The 21643-nt window shown below is 36.3% G+C and overlaps 1 protein-coding gene across 2 annotated transcripts in view; it reads left to right on the plus strand.

The window, feature by feature from the left end:
- The window catches only part of GFPT1 (glutamine--fructose-6-phosphate transaminase 1), a 67060-nt gene extending 48770 nt beyond the window's left edge, over nt 1–18290 (plus strand). For both annotated transcript variants that reach the window (XM_080686439.1, XM_080686440.1), the window contains 8 exons: nt 1059–1156; nt 4487–4607; nt 4982–5139; nt 12750–12864; nt 13135–13262; nt 14092–14259; nt 15218–15379; nt 16446–18290. In XM_080686439.1, coding sequence (XP_080542565.1) covers nt 1059–1156; nt 4487–4607; nt 4982–5139; nt 12750–12864; nt 13135–13262; nt 14092–14259; nt 15218–15379; nt 16446–16490 — 995 coding nt within the window. In that variant the 3' untranslated portion in view covers nt 16491–18290. The remainder of the gene's footprint in view (nt 1–1058; nt 1157–4486; nt 4608–4981; nt 5140–12749; nt 12865–13134; nt 13263–14091; nt 14260–15217; nt 15380–16445) is intronic.
- Nucleotides 18291–21643: the final 3353 nt, after the last annotated feature.

Genomic DNA, 21643 nt, shown 5'->3' on the forward strand with positions numbered 1-21643 from the left:
CGATAGAGTGTCGGCCCTTGGACTGAAGGATCCTGAGTTTGAATCTGGTCAAGGGCACATAACCTCAGTTGCAGGCTCGATCCCCAGCCCCGGTCGGGGATGTGTGCAGGAGGCAATTGATGTGTCTCTCACATCAGTGTTTCTCTCTCTGTCTCTCCCCCTCCCTTCCATTCTCTCTAAAAATCAATGGAAAAATACCTCAGGTGAGGATTAACAAAAGATAAAATATCTTAAAAAAAAAAAAAAGACTGAGAGGAGAGTAGGTTTATCTTCTGTTCAGAGCACTGTTCTGGGTACCGTAGGAGAAATGAATATAACTAAGTTATTTTTCTCTCAAGCAGGTTTATAGAGATATAATTAGATAATATAAAATTTATTGTTCTTATTGTATAATTCAGTGAGTTTCAACAAACTTCCATAACATGCTCATAATGCTGACCTCTACAACAATGAAGACACAGCACAGTTCCATTACCCTAAAAACTCCTTGTGTCCCTTGTAATCAGCACCTTCCCACCTCCAGACATCAGCATCTACTGTGTCCCTGTAGTTTTGCCTTTAAGATAACTTTTAATCTGAAGAAAGGAATGTAAAATTGATCAAACAAGTTAAAGTCTGATACATACGTAGTAGTGTGGACATGTGGGAGGGAGCTGAATAAGGCTAGTTACAAGTCTGCGGAACCAGTTAAGTTGTGCCTTATTTAAATTACTTTTCAAAATATAGGGATCTAAGAAAAAAAAAAAAAAAAGGAAAACAAACGAACTACAGAGAACTCCTAGGTGGAGTTTTTAGGACTTGCTGGTGGAGTGGATGTGGAGAAGGGATAGGAGCAATGAGGATGACTCTGACATTAGGTGAATGAGATGGAAAAGACTCAGAGGAGACCTAGCCAGTTTTGCTCAGTGGATAGTGCACATGCCTACTTCTACAAGAGCTCCTCAGAGGAATACGAATTCTTTAAAATTCTGTTGCTTCCGGTGGGCGCTTATGAAAAATGATTGCTTATTTCATATAGTTCTTTCCTAAATAATTATATACATGAACTTTTATTTCAGTTAATTTGGGTGGTTTGAAGGATCACATTAAGGAGATCCAGAGGTGCCGGCGTCTGATTCTTATTGCTTGTGGAACAAGTTATCATGCTGGTGTAGCAGTAAGTAGCTTCTTAAAATCTTAATTGTAATATGTTTGGTATCACAAGATATCTGCAGACAAATAGTACCTCCAGTAACACACCATGTAAAACTATCCTTTGTTAAAACATGTTATCTTTTCAGTTTGCATGACAAAAATCAAGAAGGTTGGGGGCAGAAATTATTAATAGAAGATCTGCTTTAAAAAGGATCTTAGATGTACAGGTAGAATGCCTGCAAATGACTTTGTTAGTGAAAGGCAAAGAGAGGGAAAGTTTTTGCACCATCTTAGCCTTGTGGTCTAGTGCACATGCCTATTTCTACAAGAGCAGCCATTGAGTTTTGCTTTTCATTGTTCACTTACCCCAGACAGATGGCTGGTACCATGTGTGAACCTCACCAGGATTTTACTTGGCAGGCAGGTTTCTACAGAGAAAGGAAGTCTGCCTTATGTCAGACTTCATTCTTTAAATTGTTACTTTGGAAGCGGAAATTTTATATTAAAAAAGTGTGTTGTTGTCAGTGCAGAAGCATAGGAATATAACAGTCTTTTAGTCCAATAAATCAGATCTATGTGTAGTTTATGTGCTGCTGATGTCAGCTCCCATAAGTACAGAAGATCCTTTCATACTCAGTTGCTACTTTCAGGATGATTCTTAAAGTTCATGACATAGTAATTTTTTATTTGCTGGGGCATAAATATTTGTTGTCTACACCTGTGGGAGCCAGTTATTTAGTGGTTTAAAACTAGCTAATCACCCAGCCCTTGAATTTCAACAGACTTTACTCTTCTCTTAAAAAAGTAATTACATAGTCCTAAAAAGGAAAGTATGCAGTATCAAAGGGAAGAGTTGTAAAAAAGTGATGGTTTTGAGCATGGGAAAGAAAGAATGAATTAAAGATGATAGTGTAAATTAAGGGATTGGTTAATTTAGTGGTGGTTTAGATCTGTTACTGAATAAACCCATTCAGAAATTAAAAATTTGAATAAATGTTGTATCTAATGCTAAGTTTGAATTGTGGGGCAGAAGTTATATGCTCTGTTAGGCTTTTCTAACTCTGAAATTTGAGAAGATTTAAGCTATTTTAAAATATATATATATATTTATTGATTTCAGAGAGGAAGGCAGAGGGAGAGAGAGAGAGAAACATCAATGATGAGAGAGAATCATTGATCGGCTGCCTCCTGCACACACCCTTTTGGGGATTGAGCCTGCAACCTGGACATGTGCTCTTGACTGGAATCGAACCCAGGACCCTTAAGTCTGCAGGCTGAGGCTCTATCCACAAAAAACAAAACATAGCCAAACCAGTTAGGGCTATTTTTTTGTTTTTGTGGATGCTGAGACTACTGTAGTTAACTAACATTAGCAATCTCATGGTTTATCATACAAAATAATGTCATTAATTCTATGTAGGTTTTTGGTTTTGGTGGTGTCAAATGTGAACGATACATTTGCGTAATTGCTTTTTTAGTATATATTGTGTATCGTGAACAATAACAATTAACTAAAATCATACAGTAGGTCCTTGGGTTACGTCGGAAATCCGTTCCTACGGCACGACGTAATGCGATTTTTGCCGTAAGTCGGAATCCACTTACATAAGCTCCTACATCACTCATTTGGAACACATACACAGCAGTAATGAAGTGAAACAGTAAAAAAAATTTTTAAAAAAGATAACAATTCCTGACCTTTACTTGTGGTAAATAAATAATAAAAAACCTAAAGTACATATGTACATACATCAAAATGACGGAACTTTTTTTTAATATAAATAAATGGGAGATGGTGATGTAACCACGAAACGACATACGTTGAGTCCGACATAGCCCAAGGACTGCCTGTATAGATTGCTTTTCAAAACATTTATTGTCTCTGGGTTATTCCAGTGGCATGCAATGGAATTTAACATTAAATTAGTCTCTTATGATGAAAATATGTCATTCTGTCAATTTCTAAAGAGTTGCTTCTATTGAAAGACCAAACCATTTATTAGCACAGATATACCTTCAGATTACTTTCTGAGGCATATTATCTATATCTATATATATAAAAGCCTAAGCGACTGTTCGACTGGTAGCTATGATGCACACTGACCACCAGAGGGCAGACACTCTGACTGGTAGGTTAGCTTGCTGCTGGGGTCCAGTTGATTGGGACTGGGTGAGATGGGCCGGACATGCCCTGGAGCCCTCCCTTGGTCCTTTCTCGGCCCTGATCGATCATGCACTGGTACGAGGGACCCCACCAGTGCATGAATCTGTGCACCAGGCTTCTAGTATTTAAATATTTGGTAAGTTGCCAGATTTGTATCTTTCTCTTTTAATTTTGAAGAGTATAATTCCAGTATAACATTTACACTGTAAACTGGGGCAGGAAAGTTTTATTTATGTTTGAGGGAAAATATTTAGCATTTTAGTGTCAGTAATTTATGTAAAATTAGTAAATTAAATACATCAGTGGAAAAAAGTTAGTTAAAAATAGGAACATTTTATCCTTGAAGACTTTCTGTACATGATGTTATAACATTTTTAAAAAGTGCCAATCCAAAGTTATAGAACAAAATGATTTAGTTCACATTTGTGGCAAGGAAGTTGAAGGGATATAAAGTAAGGAAACCTTAGAGTTTTTCACTTCTGTGAAGGAGGAGGAATGCAGAGAGGGGGCAAAAGATGGGCAGGGCCACTTTCCTAAATAAGTAGGTGATCTACATAGTTATTAAAGCAACTAAATGTATGCAACTGAAGGGCCTAAAATTTTTGCTGCCTAAAATTTTACTTTTCCATTGTTTTTAACTTTCTGATGTTTAGAGTAAAAGGAATTTAATTAAAATAAATTTTAAGGTGCTTTTTGAGCAGAAGCATACTACCTCCTACTTTACCTTCCATACTACAAAATTTGAAGGTAGTGAGCTTTTTTTCAAAACTAGATTTCTGAAGTGTATTGACTTTTTTTTTTTGGAACGGTACTACTTATGAATATATGGTATTTGAAGTGTTTAATTTTTCACTAGGTGTTTATCTTATTTGGAATTTCTCTGACTTGGTATTTTATGAGTCGTCATTTAAAGACTAGAATTGGGAAGTTAGAGATAACATACAAGCTAATTCAGAACAGTGCTTTTTCTGCTTCTCCAAACATTTATACGTGTGCTTTCCTCTGCATGGTGAGATTTTGATTATTTTATTTTTTGTGCTTTAATCTGTATTGTTTATATTTTCTAACAATGTGCATGTTTCATTTTTATAATCAGAAAAAGTGAAAACTATACATTGAGTCCAAAGAAGGCCAGTGAAAAAGAGTATTTGAAGTAAAGTTGTTTGACCAAATAATTTTTCTTTACAGACACGTCAAGTTCTTGAAGAGCTGACTGAGTTGCCGGTTATGGTGGAGCTAGCCAGTGATTTCCTGGATAGAAACACGCCAGTCTTTCGAGATGATGTTTGCTTTTTTATTAGTCAGTCAGGTATGCTAATTTTATAGACTTGGCAAAAAGGAAAGTCATTCTTTCTAAAAATTATCTTGGCAAAAATTGATATTTAAAGATAAACTGGTATTGCAAATGGCAAGTAGAGATTTATTTTGATATGTGATTCTTAATGAATTAGTAAAATAAACATGTTTTACACTCAAATAGCTGAATTTTCAAAGACAGAGAAAGAAAGGAGGTCCTAAAAAGTAGGATACTGTTAAAGTTTTGCTAATTTATTATTTTAAGTGCATATTTTAAATTTTATTTAAAACGATTTTGTTGAAAGTGTAGTCAGTTTTTTGTTTTTACATCTAAAAAAGCATATATTAACTGCTGTATGTGTTACTTTTGTCTTCCTTTATACACAGGTGAGACAGCAGATACCCTGATGGGTCTTCGGTACTGCAAGGAGAGAGGAGCTTTAACTGTGGGGATCACAAACACTGTTGGCAGTTCCATATCAAGGGAGACAGACTGTGGAGTTCACATTAATGCTGGGCCCGAGATTGGCGTGGCCAGCACAAAGGTAAATTCTTGACTTAGTTCTTATGTAATTATTTAATCATAGTGTTGGTGAAACAGACTAATCCATATCTTGTATTTAACTTGTTAGCACTTACAGAACTCACGGTTTACTAATTATTGTAAGACTTAAGGGTCAACAATAGATAAAACACTTGTCCCCTTCATCACCTCCATATTAAGAATTTGAAAGGACAAATGTGTCTATAATAATAAAAGCATAATATGCTAATTAGACTGGACAGCCAAACGACCTTCCGGACGTCCTTCCAGATGACCTTCTGGATGAAGGCAGGACTGCGAGGGCCAACCCCCTTGCACGAATTTCGTGCATTGGGCCTCTAATATAAGTCCATTTTGAAAGGTCTCTGCTGCTGTCCCCATTCATCACTTATATCCTCATGCCAGGTACATAAGTAAGTATAATGTTCCCTTCTTTTATCATGTATAGTAGGGAATTAGAAAAATAATGGATTAGAAATATTCATTTTAATTCTAATAATCTTCGAAATTTTATTTACATATTTATACTTTCTAATAAATATGCCAAAACATACATACTACCTTTAAAAGCTTGTAAAGAGAAGTATACCTTTGGTATAGAATTTGGAAATTAAAGAAATAAAAGTGAGTATTATATAACTGTTTCTCTTTAGATACTACATTCGTGGAGATTTAAAAGCACTCTCATTTTTTTAAGGCCTAGTGAGACTACTTTGCTCTTTGAAATTGGGATATGCATAAATATGTTAATAAAAATAGGAATCTTAGTGTATATATGCAAAGATGTTTTCTCTCCACAAATGTATTACTCTTATGATTACAAAATTTCAGTTGTCTAATTTTCTGCTTAAGTTCAGATTTTCTTGCTGATTATCTGGTAAGATGCTTAGGTATTGGTGGATTTGATTCTAATTAAAGGCGTGTGGAAGATGATATTAACATACATAACCACATTTAAATGTTTTTTTCTAGTAAAGAACCTCATGGAGAATTTTTTTGTGGAAAATTTGTGATTCTTATGTAAAAACTCTGATGAGTGTTCGTTGGTTACTTGGATACTGCCAACACTATAATTTATAGAAAGCTGAAACCTGAATTTTCTCTGTGTGATAATTAAAACATGTAAGATGTTTGTGCTTGGGTTTCCAGTCTGTGCCTGACTAAATAACCAACTGCTCTAAACAGGAGCTTGTGGGTTTTTGGACAGCTTTGATTGGGGATTGGAATCCCAGGGCCCTTTTATTCACAACACATTGTGAAACAAGGGTTTCATGTGGTATATGTGCATCCATCAACTGAATGGATGCTATTTTGTTGACTTACTTATTAAATCTTTCTTAAACTGTGAGTTGCCATGGGAAATACAACTTTTTTAAAATTTCTAATTGTATAGTTTATGAAGACTTTAATTTTGCTCAACATTTTGTTATGATAATTTTCAAACATATAGCAGTTAAAAAAAATTTACATTAACAATCGTATTCCATTACCTAGATTTTATTGTTAACCTTTTTCCTATAGCTTTATTGAAATATAATGTTCATACTATAAATAACACTCACCAGTTATAAAATGTATAGTTTTAGTAAATTTGGCTCTTAACTATCATTACAGTCCAATTTTAGAACACCTACTCACTTGAAAAAATTTCTTTGTTGCCCGGTATAGTCAATCCTCATTTCTATCCCTCAACCTCAGGCAACTATTGTCTTCTTTTGTTATATAATTTTCTAGAAAGTTCTTATAAAGGGAATTATACTGTATAATACATGTCTTTTGTAGCTGGCTTCTTTCATTTAACATGAGATTTTTGAGATTTATTCAGGTTATTTATATCTGTGATTCTTCTTTTGTAAGTCCTTTTTTAAAAAAATACTTTTTATATTGAAATCACTAGCTTTATAGGAAGTTGTAAAGATAGTACAGAGAAGACCATGTACTCTTCACACAGTTTCTTCCCCTAGTGGTTACATCTTACATAAGAAAATAAGTATCTTTTTATAGTACATACTTTAATTTGTTTAATAAAATAACTCCTTTAAAAATATTAATAAGTATGGTAATTTAGTCTCATTTAATTTTTCTTGGATTCTAAAGTAATTTTGTGTTCTTTAATAGCCTTAAACAATCTTGAAAAGATTAGTCATAGACTATTTCTGAATGGCAAATATGTTAATGGGTGATCAAAGAAGCTCATCATTGGGGGCCTTGTGATGGAGCTAGCACAAGAATACTGTAATCTTGATTATGAATTCCCAGCTTTGCCTGAGAAACTGTCAGGGTTAGAAAGATATTACTAACTTTCTCATAATATCATACTATAGATAATTTGATATATCTGTAGGAATTGATGGGTATAAATGTACAGGTTCAGTGATTTTGTATGTTATTGCAGGTGTTTAGAATTTTACTACCATACTGACTTTTGTTGATTTAAAAAAATAAACCAATATAACTTTACTTTTTGCTGAGTAAAAAGTAAAACCAAGTTTAAAAGTTGAGAGTCAACATTTTTCTGTTAAATTCTTTCAAACCTCAATAAATACAAAATGTAAGGTATAACTTACTTTTCTCATAATTGGTTTCCTGGTAGTTATTGAGGAAATGAAAAACATGAAACTGAAATTAAGCTGTGATAGTGGTTCAATGAAAAAAATATGTGCATTAAGATTATTCTGTTTAATATTTGTACTTGGAAAACAGTGTTTAGATGTTTCAGGTCCAAACAAAGAAATATTACTCTAGAGAATAACATTTTTAGTTATGGTATAGAGAAACTGAAATACTCATTATCTGATCAGTTTGGATTGGAAACAATTTAGATATCCCAGGGGTCCGGGATACTGGGTCTCTCCCTCTATCCGGATAATATAATTTGTGATTAATTGGCTTATTGAAAAGTAGACTTCAATAGGAAGAGGTAGACTGGGAGGAACTGAAATTTAGAATATAGATGTGCTCATTAGATTGGAGGCAAAGAACTGCAAATCCACTTCAGTGCGATGGAGAAAAAATAATCCCAGTGCACCAGTAGAATTCATAGCAGCACAGGGACAGGTAGCTGGGAGGTCTAGTAAGAGGAAATAGGGAATTTCATTGAACTATTGGGAAGGTAAGGAGCATTGGTAGACTGGTTTTGTTATATTGGAGGCTCATTATCCACATTCTGACAGAAAATACTCACTAATGAAGTGATTGCTTATCTAGAGAAGAGTAACAGAAAGTCAGCATATAATCCACACACAAAAAAACACTCAACATAAATTTCCTAAAGTTAAAGTTATAGATAACATTATAGCTGGCACACCACAGTTATCCTAGCGATTTAATAATAAATGTGTCGGTAAAAACCTCAAATACCTGAAACATAAAAACATTCTTCTAAATAACTGTTGAGTTAAAATGGTATCAGAACTACTATTTTAAAAGGCTTAGAAGAAATAATGATAATAAACATTGTGAGTAAAAGTTTAGAGTGTGTGGCCAAATTTATAATTAGAGATAAATTCATAGCATTAAATGCTCATCATTTAAAAAATGAATTAAGTATTTAACTAAAGAAGTTAGAAAAAGGAAACTCAATAAAGCAATGGAGTCAAATAATAGAGAAAAGTGAATGAAGGAACTGCAAAACAGAAAGCTTGAGGACCTTCATCTTAGAGGGCCTTAACTGTTCTTCTGGAATCTTCCTAGGAGTTTATCTGTATTACTGTGAAGTAAAAAAGGTGGCCTTAGGCTAGAATCTTTTTCAACATGATGTTTCACTGTGAGTACAATGAGTTAGGATTGGCTCTCTGTGAAACATATTTGCTATCCCAGTTCTAGGAGTTCTATCCAGTTTAATAGGGAGAAATAAGTAAACAATGGGGAAGGAGAAAATAAAATTCTCCTTAGTTGCAATTGACATGATTGACTACCTGTATAGAGCCCAAGAATATCAAGTAAAATATTTCTTAGTGCTTTATGTAAGACATGCCGGCATATACAAAAATATTTTCTTTATAAACTTTTCTAAGTAGTGGCTACTTAAAAATGATATAGAGGTGTGTGTTTGGAGGGGGATTTTATTTTCAATAGCTCTAAAAAAATACTATAAAATAATTTAACCAAGAAATGTGTAAGGGGCTCCATAAATATTTGTTGAATATAGATGGTAACTGTATAACTTTATAGACTTTTAAATTCCTAACACAAATTGATGGAATACCATATTTCTGGATGGGAAGATTATTTTGTAAAAAAATGACAGATCTGTGAGACAGAATCAATAGTCCTGCAACATAACTCCAGTTCATCAAATGTCGCAAACTAGTAGAGAATGGGTGGGGTGAAATTGAAATGAAGGAAAAATTGGTTATTTATAAAATTAGAAAAACATAAGTTAACACCTTGTACTAAAATTAATTTCAGGTGGTCTAAAAATGAAAAAGTAAAAAAAAATGGGCCCTGGCTAGTTTCACGCAGTAGATAGACTGCCTGTGGACTGAAGGTCCCATGTTTGATTCCAGTCAGGGGCACATACCCAATCCCTAGTAGGGGGTGTGCAGGAAGCAGTCAATCAGTGATTCTCTCTCATCATTGATGCTTTTATCTCACTCTCCCTTTCTCTCTGAAATCAATAAAAGTATATTTTTAAGAAAAGTCAAATAATATGGGACAATGATAACAATAGAATTAAGAAAATGTAATAATACTTAACTGATGTTAGGATGGAAGGACTGTTTAAATTTAAAAGTACTACATAACAGTTTTAAAAAAATGAAACTTCTGTGTTAGTAAACACCATTATAAAAGGTTAAACCAAACTGAGAATAAGTATTTGAAACATAACAGTAAAAACCTTACAACCAACTTTTTTTTAAAATATATTTTTATTGATTTCAGAGAGGAAGGGAGAGGAAGAGAGAGATAGAAACATCAATGATGAGAGAGAATCATTGATTGGCTGCCTCCTGCACGCCCCCCACTGGTGATCGAGCCCGCAGCCTGGGCATATGCCCTGACCAGGAATCGAACTGGTGACCTCTTGGTTTCTGGGTCGATGCTTAACTGCTGAGCTACACCCGGCTGGGCACAACCAACTTTTTTAAAGAATATACACTGAGTGGCCAGATTATTATGATCTCTGAACGCATAATAATCTGGCCACTCAGTGTATATCCTATATAATAAAAGGCTAATATGCAAATTGTTCCTTCGACCAGGAGTTCGACCAGCAGGCAGGTCAGCCAACTGCCCATGTCCCCTCCCCCTGGCCAGGCTGGCCGGACCCCACCCATGCACGACTTCATGCACCGGGCCTCTAATATCCTATATAATAAAGAGCTAATATGCTAATTTGACCAAACAGCAGAACAACCGTCCGGGACAACCTTCTGGACAAAGCCGGGACTGCGAGGGCTGAGGCAGCCGGGGCTGCAGGGGCTGAGCCCCTTGCACGAATTTCATGCATCAGGCCTCTAGTGTGTGTATGTATGTGTATATATATATACACATATATATATATATATGTGTGTGTGTGTGTGTGTGTGTGTGTACATATATATATACACACATATATATATACACACACATATATATACACACACACATATATATATATATGTATACACACACACACACACACACACAAAATGAGTGGCCAGATTATTATGCGTTCAGAGATCATAATAATCTGGCCACTCAGTGTATTTTTATTGATTTCTGAGAAGAAGGGAGAGGGAGAGAGGGATAGAAACTTCAGTGACGAGAGAGAATTACTGATTGGCTGCCTCCTGCATGCCCCCTTCTGGGGATGGAGCTCGCAACCTAGGCATGTGCCCTTGACCAGAATTTAACCCGGGACCCTTCAGTCCACAGGCTGACACTCTATCCATTGAAGCAAATTGGCTAGGGCATGACGAACTTAAAAGAAAAAAAGAAAGGCCAAAGTTGAAAAAAAGTGAAGAACAATGAAGTTAATCCTTAAAAGAAGAAACATAAATGGCTAACAAGCATGAATAAAAATCTTAATTTTTTTAGATTCAAGATATATATGGTAAAGGCGTAGAAAGAGTCAATTGTCTATCAGTCAATGGTAAAAATTTGTTAAAAGGATAATTCTCAATATTGTAAAGAATGTGACAAAACGGTCATATCTTACATTTATATACAGCTAATGGGAATAAAAATCGTCTTGGCAGCATGACTGCAAGTTTTATAATATTTACAAGTCTGTAGTTTTAAGAAAAAAATTTTTTTGAATGAAAGTCTTAGTTAAAGTTTTCATCAATAAAAAGTTTGTTTTTAGCCTATATGTCAGACATTATGTTGAATGATTTATACTTGTCTCATTTATTCTCATGATTATCTTGTAAGTATTGTATACTTTTAACAGATGGGCCATCTGAGGCCTAAAGAGATGGAAAAACTTCCTTAAGATAAATACACACTAGTAAGTAAGAAAGAAAGCATTCTGTCTTGGTAAAGTATTTCTTATGTTAAGAATAAAAGCAAGTTACAAAATTATACCTAGTAAGAATTTTCTAAACAATATAAAAAAGAAAAACATAGTAGAGATTAGAAGGCAGTATTCACAAAAGTTATTAATGTAACTGGAGGCCTGGTGCACGAAATTCGTGCACCGGGGGGGGGGGGGTGTCTCTCAGCCCAGCCTGCACCCTCTCCAATCTGGGACCCCTCGAGGGATGTCTGACTGTCCGTTTAGTCACAATCCAGGACTGCTGGCTCCAAACTGCTCGCCTGCCTATCTTTCTGATTGCCCCTAACCACTTCTGCCTGCCAGCCTGATCACCCTCTAATCACTCCCCTGCCAGCCTGATTGATGCCTAACTGCTCCCCTGCCATCCCGATTGCCCCTAACTGCCCTCCCCTGCAGGCCTGGTCACCCCTAACTGCCCTTCCCTGCAGACCTGCTCCCCCCGAACTGTTCTCCCCTGCAGGCCTGGGTCCCCCACAGCTGCCCTTCCCTGCATGCCCAGTTGCCCCCAACTTCCCTCCTCTGCTGGCCTGGTCACCCCTAACTGCCCTTCCCTGCAGGCTTGATCGCCCCCAACTGCCCTCCCTTGAAGGCCTGGTCCCTCCCAACTGCCCTCCCCTGCTGGCCATCTTGTGGCGGCCATCTTGTGTCCACATGGGGGTAGCCATCTTGTGTTGGAGTGACGGTCAATTTGCATATTACTATTTCATTAGATAGGATTATTCCTATGGATCAAATGGCAGTTCCATTTTTAGTATTTTGGGGAAATTCCACACTGTTTTCCATAGTGGTTGTACCAGTCTGCATTCCTACCAACAGTGTACTAGGATTCCTTTTTCTCCACATCCTTGCCGGCATTTAGGCAATCAATCGATGTTTCTCTCTCATACCCATGTTTTTCTCCCCCTTCCCCTTCCTCTTCGCTCTTCTCCCCTCCCCCTCTTCCTTCTCCTCCCTTTCTTCCTCCTTCTCTCCATAAAATTAGTAACATATCCTTGAGTGAAGATTAAAAAAAAATAAAATGGACAATATATGCTTATAAAACCAATGGGAATTTGTTTAAATATTTTTTAAATGAAAACCTCTTACGTTCTTAAAATATAACTGCTTTTTTTCTTTTTGTGGTGTTATAGGCTTACACCAGCCAGTTTGTATCCCTTGTGATGTTTGCCCTTATGATGTGTGATGACAGGATTTCCATGCAAGAGAGACGCAAAGAGATCATGCTTGGATTAAAGCGGCTGCCTGGTACGAAGATGCTCTTATACTACACTTTTGTTGTCTAAGGAAGCCAGTAATGGGTGTCATTTTCTTCTTGTACTTGAAGTTGTGGCTTCTAGCTGTTTAATCAATAAATCTTCCTACTTTTGCACCTTTGTATTTAAAAATTCCTCTCTGATATCACAAGGGAATAGAAACACTGGTCTTTTTTCAGTTGCTACCAATATATTATTGTTTTTATATTCGGTTGGTTAATTATCCTTTTTCATAGATGTTGCTAATGTTACTTCTTAACAGATTTGATTAAGGAAGTACTGAGCATGGATGATGAAATTCAGAAACTGGCAACAGAACTTTATCATCAGAAGTCAGTTTTGATAATGGGGCGTGGCTATCATTATGCTACTTGTCTTGAAGGGGCACTAGTAAGTCTTCTCACTTATAATTTCAGTCTTTTGACTTATGGACCTGTCACATAGTCATACCTTTAGTTTGAAAGAAATAGGTGAAACTTTTACAAGTGCTTTTGTTTTTATGCATTCTGATTTGTTTACCCTGAGAAGGTGTAACAATTTATGCATAATGAAAAAGTGAAAATCAAGAAGAGTACATTTTAGCATTATAGCTTGGTTTTAGCAAGTAACTTTGGTTAATTTGTTGTCCAGATATGACTAATATAAAGATAAAGTTCTCTAAGTGTGGGATTTAATTCAGGTCAAACATTAACCAAGTAGAACAGTTACCAAGAAATATGAGTATGTTCATGAGAATCTAAAACGTTGAAAAAACCCTGTTTAGAATGTCGGCCCACACACTGAAGGGTCTTGGGTTCGATTCCCTGTCAAGGGCATGTACTGGGTTGGGGATTTGCTTCCCACCCCTGGTTGAGGCATGTGTGGGAGGCAGTCAGTCGATGTGTGTCCCTCTCACATCGATGTTTCTCTCTCTCTTCCCCCAACCCCTTCCACTCTCTCTGAAAAGCAATGGAAAAATATACTAAGGTGAGGATTAACAAAAAAAAAAATTAAATTAAATTAAATCTTGAAAAAGTCCTTGTAGGTTTTAAAACTTCTAGTCACTGTAGATATTATAGAAACAATGATCTGTTAGCCTATTGGCTATATTTATAGATCAGTGGTCCTTTAATACTTTTGGATAAATAGCGACTTCAGAGATCTAATATTTGTGTAATATTTACTTAAGAATGGGTTTTTGAAAAAGAGACTGAAGACTAATCTAGTTCTTTTCTATTAGAAAATCAAAGAAATCACTTACATGCACTCTGAAGGCATCCTCGCTGGTGAATTGAAGCACGGTCCTCTGGCTTTGGTGGATAAGTTGATGCCTGTCATCATGATCATCATGAGAGATCACACTTATGCCAAGTGTCAGAATGCTCTTCAGCAGGTGGTTGCTAGGCAGGTAAGTCAGGGGCTGCTATGAGGACACCTTGGGGAATTTAAGACTTGGGCCATTAAAGCTTAATTGAATTTTATTACATTTAAAATTATAGACCAGGGCCCAATAGATAGCTTATAAAACATGTTGAGGTTTACATGTGAGGGATTAGAGTTTTGACAGGACCCAGCTCATAGATCTCACAATAGGCAGAATCAAGACCAAAACCGAAGTCTGGCTCTCCAAATCTTGTCCTTTTTAATTAGCTTATGCTGCTCCCTTTTAATTTAATTTATATTCTTACATGTGTGTTTCAGGAGGAACTAGATTTTATATTAAAACTACTGGTAATGTGCTTAACTAAGTTTTCCTCTGATCATTTGGCTTTATTTATAAATCTCAAAAGATATTAATCTCTACTCACAGTGTAGTTGTTATGAACTTGTGTTTTGAAGGCAGGCAGACCTGGATTCAAGGACAGATGGTCTCTGGCTTATGGTGGTTTGACTTAGGATTTTTGGACTTTACAATGGTATGGAAGTAATATGCATAATAAATTATGTGAGCTATTCAATATTTTGTTATAAAATAGCCTTTGTGTTAGATGATTTTTCTCAACTGTAGGTTAATATGTGTTCTGAGCATGTTAAAGGTAGGCTAGGTTGATCTAGGATGTTTGGTAGGTTAGGTGTATTAAATACATTTTTGGCTTATATTTTCAATTTATGATGGGTTTATAAGCAGAGGAGCATTGTATTGAGCTTGGTGTTTATTAGTTACGTGAGCTTAAATAAATTACTGACTCCCACAAAGCTTTCATTTCCTTGACTATGAGATCAGTCTGACTTACCATATAGGATTGTGAGTTTAAATAAGTCTGTGTTAGGCCACATGTGAATTATTGAATGTAAAATTTGCGCATTCACTTGCTACAGCTCTTACTTTGTTTACCTGTGATTGTGTATGTGGCTTTCTTTCCCAGGGACGCCCAGTGGTGATTTGTGATAAGGAAGATACTGAGACCATTAAGAACACAAAAAGAACAATCAAGGTTCCCCACTCAGTGGACTGCTTGCAAGGCATTCTCAGTGTGATTCCCTTACAGTTGCTGGCTTTCCACCTTGCTGTGCTGAGAGGCTATGATGTAAGTGATGGAAGTGATGGAGCACTGCAGAAATCTGGGGCTGGCTTTTTACCTGAGTACATTCTAATAGTTTTCCTTCTAAATATTTAGCAATAGCATTTGACAAATCCATCATTCATATATATAAAACATCTCTATATATAAAAGGCTAAGTGACCAGCCGACCGGCTGGCTGGTAGCTATGATGCACACTGACCACCAGGGGGCAGATGCTTAACACAGGAGCTGCCGAGCAATAGCAACTTTGCAGAGTGCCCTCTCACACTCTGGGACCCCTCGGGGGATGTCGGACTGCTGGTTTTGGCCCGATCCCCACAGGCCAGGCTGAAGGACCCCACCTGCCGGAGGGACCCTGCTCACTCCGCAGATGCCCTTCGAGCCCCGGTGCTGCCCCAGATGCGCCAGGTGCGCCGGGGAGGGACCACGGGAGGTTGGCTCCAGGCCGTGTCTGGCCCATCTCGGCAGTCCCGCTCCCACCAGCCACCTTTACTTAATTTCCTTTTATGTGCACGAAACCGTATATATATAATATCTCCCTATCTATCTATCATCTGTTACATTTACCTGGCCCAATTTGTAGGTTACATCATAACATTTTCTTACCATAGAACTTAAAAGGAATCTTGGAGATTATAGCACCATCAGAGATTACCTTTTTGGGGAATCTCCACCTGTTTTTATTCTGTTTCCTAATTCTTTGTTTAGGACTATCTCACACATTTCAGGACTTTTACAATTCTTGGTCCCCCAGTCATTGTGACAACCAAAACATCCTGCTCTTATACTTTTGCTGTCCCCTCGGAGGCCTGCCACCTCTGGAGGCCATCACTGGACTCTTCCTGTGCAGAACTGGCTTCTTTAGGATTCTTTTTCCTAACTGATTTCAAGTCTTTTAAAGAGACATTATGTGACTTTATTTTCTAATTTGATTCTTTGTATTCTATAGTAAAGATGGTTAATGAAAAAGTTTTCTGTTTTTACAAAAATAATTAGCTTATAGAACACTACCACCCCCCAATCTGTATAATCTCTTTAATCTTGCCCCCCCCCCCCTTTTTTTTGACAGGTTGATTTCCCCCGGAATCTTGCCAAATCTGTAACAGTAGAATAAGGAGCATCTGAAACTCTGGACGATTAAACAACACAAGACACCTTTTGTATTTAAAACCTTGATTTAAAATATCACTCCTTTAAGCCTTTTTTTTTTTAAGTAAATTCTTATTTATATTATCAGTTATAATTCCACTAAATTTGTGCTTTTTGTGAAATTACCTCATATTTTTCCAGTAATTTGTGGGGAAGTTTGAAAAATGGAATCAGTATCAGAAGCAGTTAGCTTTCATTTTCTTTTTTTAAATCATCACCTGAGGATCTTTTATCCATTGATTTATAGAGAGAGTGGAAGGGAGGGAGGGAGAGGAAGAGAGAAGAGGGGAGAGAGGGAGAGGTAGAGAGAGAGGGAGAGAAATACCAATGTGAGACAGACACCTATCAATTGGTTGTCTCCCATACATGTCCCAACCAGGGCGGGGATCAAACCTATAACCCAGGTACGTGCCCTTAACCAGGAGTCAAACCTCAGACCCTTTGGTCCTTGGGCTAACATTCTAACCACTGAGCCAAACTGGCCAGGGCTAGCTCTCATTTTCTTTAAAAGCTGCTGGGTGTTGGATTTCTGGACTCTACTTCAATCTGAGAGGATTGTGTATTTTTAAAGTAATTGGCATTTGTTTTACCATGCTTTTATTCATTCAGACCAATGAAAGAGTAGTGCATTTATTAGAAGATCTAAAGCCAGTGGCAATGTAATTTAATTACAGTTTTGCTAAGTTATATATAAAGACAAGATGCTATGATTTATTTTGAAATTTGTTAAGAGTACTTAAAAACAAAAAACTTTTCTTGGTGGGATTTCTACCTAAGTTAAGTTAATCTTTTTTTTTTTTTTTAAATATATTTTATTGATTTTTTTACAGAGAGGAAGAGAGAGGGATAGAGAGTTAGAAACATCGATGAGAGAGAAACATCGACCAGCTGCCTCCTGCACACCTCCTACTGGGGATGTGCCCGCAACCAAGGTACATGCCCTTGACCGGAATCGAACCTGGGACCCTTTAGTCCGCAGGCCGACGCTCTATCCACTGAGCCAAACCGGTTTCGGCAAGTTAAGTTAATCTTAGCCTCTCAGATTTATTGTTTGTTATCTGTAGGTCAGTGTAGTTTAGGAAGCTAAATAGTATCGTAGTGCATTGGTTTTCTCCAGCCCTTACCAGAAAAAATTTGTATAATTTCATAGCACAAACTAAATTTGAGCTGCTTTGGACAGCTAACAATATAATTTTAAATTTGAAGATGGAATATATACATATTGGATATCCGACTCTGTTTTTTCATCTCTTAAAAATGGTTTTTATTTTCTTGTATCTGTAGTTTTTTAATCACAGCTGAATGACATATTTTATCTTGTTCTTTGAAGTTACCACACAGAGTTGTCATCAAATGTCTCAAATTAAATCAATATTTATATATTCAGAATTCGCTTCAACTTTGTCCCAAAGAATTTCCTGCAATTAATTTAACTTCCCTTCACTGCCTTCTATAAAACTAGTACCTTCCTGCAAGTTTGGAAGCTCTTTGCAATAGTTTGGAAGATTTGCAAGTCTTTTGGCTAATCATTTGATTCTATATGGTGGGCTAGGCTTAGAAAAACCTATGTGCTTTACACTGAAATTAATGAAGGATTGTGTCAAATTCAGTACAAGCAAACCTTGGGAATATTGCGGGTTGGGTTCCTGACCACCGTAATAAAGCCAGGATTGCAGTAGACGAGTCGTAATCCTTTTGCTGGTTGAGGGTCTAGCCTTCAGTTTGTAAAAAACAACATCTGTGAAGCACAATAAAGTGAAGCACAAAAAAGTGAGGTATGCCTGTATTATTTCCTAGGTATTTTTCTCTCTGTATTTTTCGTGTTCTACCCCTTCAAGTTATTTAGGAATGAAGAAGATATAAATAAATTGATCTTGAGGTGACTAGCTGGTTAGTGCCAGAAATGGAACTTAACAATTTAGATTAAAATATTTAGAGTAGACTACAAGTTTGATACCGAAAAAGTTGTAATTTCTTCACGGAGCTTTTTTGGCCACATCTTGGGGATTTTATAGCAAAGTGTATTTATGTTTTGGTTAAGTCCTTCTCTTTAGGAAGTTTTCACTTTAAAATTGTGAAGGTAAGATATTTAGCAAATTATGTAAGTTCAAGTCTATTCCTTTCTCTGTTTTTGAACTTCTTGATGAGATGAAGATTTTCTGATAGCAATTGCTGCAAGAGAAGCATAGAATTCTGCTTGTGTATCAGAGAAAGGGCATGTGCCCTGACCGGGAATCGAACCTGGGACCTCTTAGTTTATGGGTCAGTGCTCAACCACTGAGCAACACTGGCCAGGCCATAAGCCCTTTTTAGGCCTGGGGTTGTGTAGCATTTAACACAGGGCTCAGGAAATGATTGTTACTTGGGAGTCAGCTTTTTTATCTTTCTTTAGTCACCTATGCCATAGGAATAAATGAGAAGAGAGAAATTAATATTAACTGATTTCAGTTTGTTATAACTATGTCAGCAGCCTATTATGGGCAAGTCACTGTGCTAGGTACTGGAAGGTGCATCTTATTTAAAGCAAAGCCCATTTGTCTCCAGGTAGGCTCATCAGTAGTGATGACTGGGGTCATTGAAAGGGTAAGAGAGTACCCTTAATGTTAAGTGCTATAACTGGATTTCACTTAAACCATGATCCAAGCTTTGGGGTATATCATGCTCAGAAGAGGTGAAGTGCATTTTGTAGAGTAAGCTGTTGCCACAGGCTATAGATCCTTGTGTCTGCCGTTCACTAAGGAACAGCACTCATTAAATGCAAAGGTGAAAAACAAGCATCAGTACTACTAAAAGGGAACTGACACAGGGTAATGTGCCGTTGTGGCTGTTGGGCAAGGAAGCTAATACAGATTTTCTTTCTTCAGTTTTTTAGAAAATTGCTTCTGAGATGGTATTGTCTTATCCTTTTGAGTATATACAGGTCCCTTGACCTGAGTTAATTATTCAGTTGGAAGGAAAGGAGCCTTTTTCTTAGTTCCTTGGTGATGTTCCTTTGATACTTCTATTTACTTTCCAAAGGAGGAAACCAGCTGAAAGTTTGCTTTAAACATTTTAAGAAATCCTTTGGGGTCATTTTTTTCTCTTCCTATTTTTTAAAAATTAGAATATGCTATAACAATAAAAGGGAAACACTAATGTTAATTATGGTACGATACAACCTAAGTGATTTTTCTGAAAAAGTACAGTATCATTGAAAAGTGTTTATTGCAAAAGAATTCATAGTTCCCATTGAATTTGTGAAGGCCAAAGAAAGTGAAGGAAATGGTCAGTAAAGAAATATATTGTAGCCTTATATCCACACATTTTGTAGATTTTTCTATACCAGGATATTAGATAGACTGCTTTACCCATAAAAGCATATTTCAGGGTGGGAGGGGGCTGGGGGGAGGTCAGTGGGGGAAAAAGGAGACATATGTAATACTATATGTAATACTTTAAACAATAAAAAAAGCATATTTCAGATTGCTTAGTTTTTAGTGTTAGAATCAAATTTAGAAGTTATAACCCTTAAATCATTTTTCTCCCACAATATTTAAATATTGTTAATATATCAGTATTTCCTTGGCTTGATTAATTTAACCACATCTTCAGATCTGTGACATGACAACCAATAGGACTGATAATACTAGATTTGAGCCAATAATACCCAGGGTTAAAATAAAATAAATAGCAAGATGGTAAAGTTATAACATATTAACTTGTAGGTCTATAATAGGCTGATATAAGTGTTAGGGAATATAACATAAATAATGGCTAGTGAGAACATTTTAGGAAATTCTTGAATTACCTTTCTTACCATACTAGTTTTCAGAATGAATATAGAAATGATCCTGTTAGCTTTTTAAATGTTATGTGATTGAAATTTTTTTGTTTAAATAAAACTTTTTGTATTTGTTTATATTGCTCATGAGCTGGAAATTTTAGAATCATTCTTGCTGTTTTAGTTTTCTGTTCTTTAAAATGAATGTTTAGTTAACTGAGCCAATTGGTCATTTCTTCCTCATGCCTTGTAAGTCCAGTCATTCTAATCCTGAACTGTGAATAAATTACTAAAACTTCCTGAGAATTGCATTTTGAAGCAATTTGCCAATATTTGAAATGCATACATGTTTGTAATTGTGTCAAAGATTGTATTGTACTAAGAATGTAGCCAATGTTTACTTGAATTGTTAGTAAACATTTCTGATGTTAAAAGTTTATTCGTTATTGTTGCTTTTAGAAAGAAGAAATGATTGCATTTAATATAATCAAAAGTGACATGTCTCCGCTCCAACTTCACAGGTGTTTTAGAAAGGCTCTACTCTCCTGATGTCATTCTGCATGCATGTACTTTCTCACGTCTTAAAAATTTTTTGCAATAATGTGTTGCTTCTAGCAAATTGCCAGGGTACACAGTGATCAGTAACTTTAAGTTAATTGGTAGTTGCAAACGAAGAATATTTAAGATGGGTGAGTAGCAAGACAGCATGTCCAGCTGACTCGTGAACAACACGGGTTTGGACTGAATTGCAGATTTTTTTCAATAGACTATAAATGTATTTTCTCTTCCTTATGATTATCTTCATAACATTTTCTCTAGATTCCTTTATTATAAGATAGTATATAATACATAAAATATACAAAGTTTGTGTTAATCAACTTTATGTTACCAGTAAAGCTTCTGGTCAACAGTAGTTATGTTTTTTTGAGAATCAGAAGTTACATGTGGCTTTTTGACTGGTGTGGAGGGTATTAGCATTCCTTCCCCCCATGTTGTTCAAGGGTCAACTGTACTCCAAATTTAAAGTTTCTGTAGATCTGGCAATTTGTTAATCATAGAACAAATATTCCTTTTACAGGATCTTGTTATAAACTGCAAGCCATAATCTCTGTCTTTAGTGCTCACAGCACTTGCTGTGTTTTGCAGAATACTGGGTTATACCAGGGTGGTTTGAATGAATAGATGTGCTGTTTTGCCTGCCCAGAGAATTGAGCCCAGTCTCTTGTCTCTTTCACTCTGTGTTGCTCTGCAGCAAAACTTAGAGCTGCCACCCAGCAGGGATCATTTTTTTCCCCACAGGACATATTTTTGACATAAAATTCAGCTTTACTCCTAGTGAGTAATTGTCTTTAAATCCT

The sequence above is a fragment of the Plecotus auritus genome (assembly GCF_963455305.1).
Source record: "Plecotus auritus genome assembly, chromosome: 8".
Lineage (NCBI taxonomy): Eukaryota > Metazoa > Chordata > Mammalia > Chiroptera > Vespertilionidae > Plecotus > Plecotus auritus.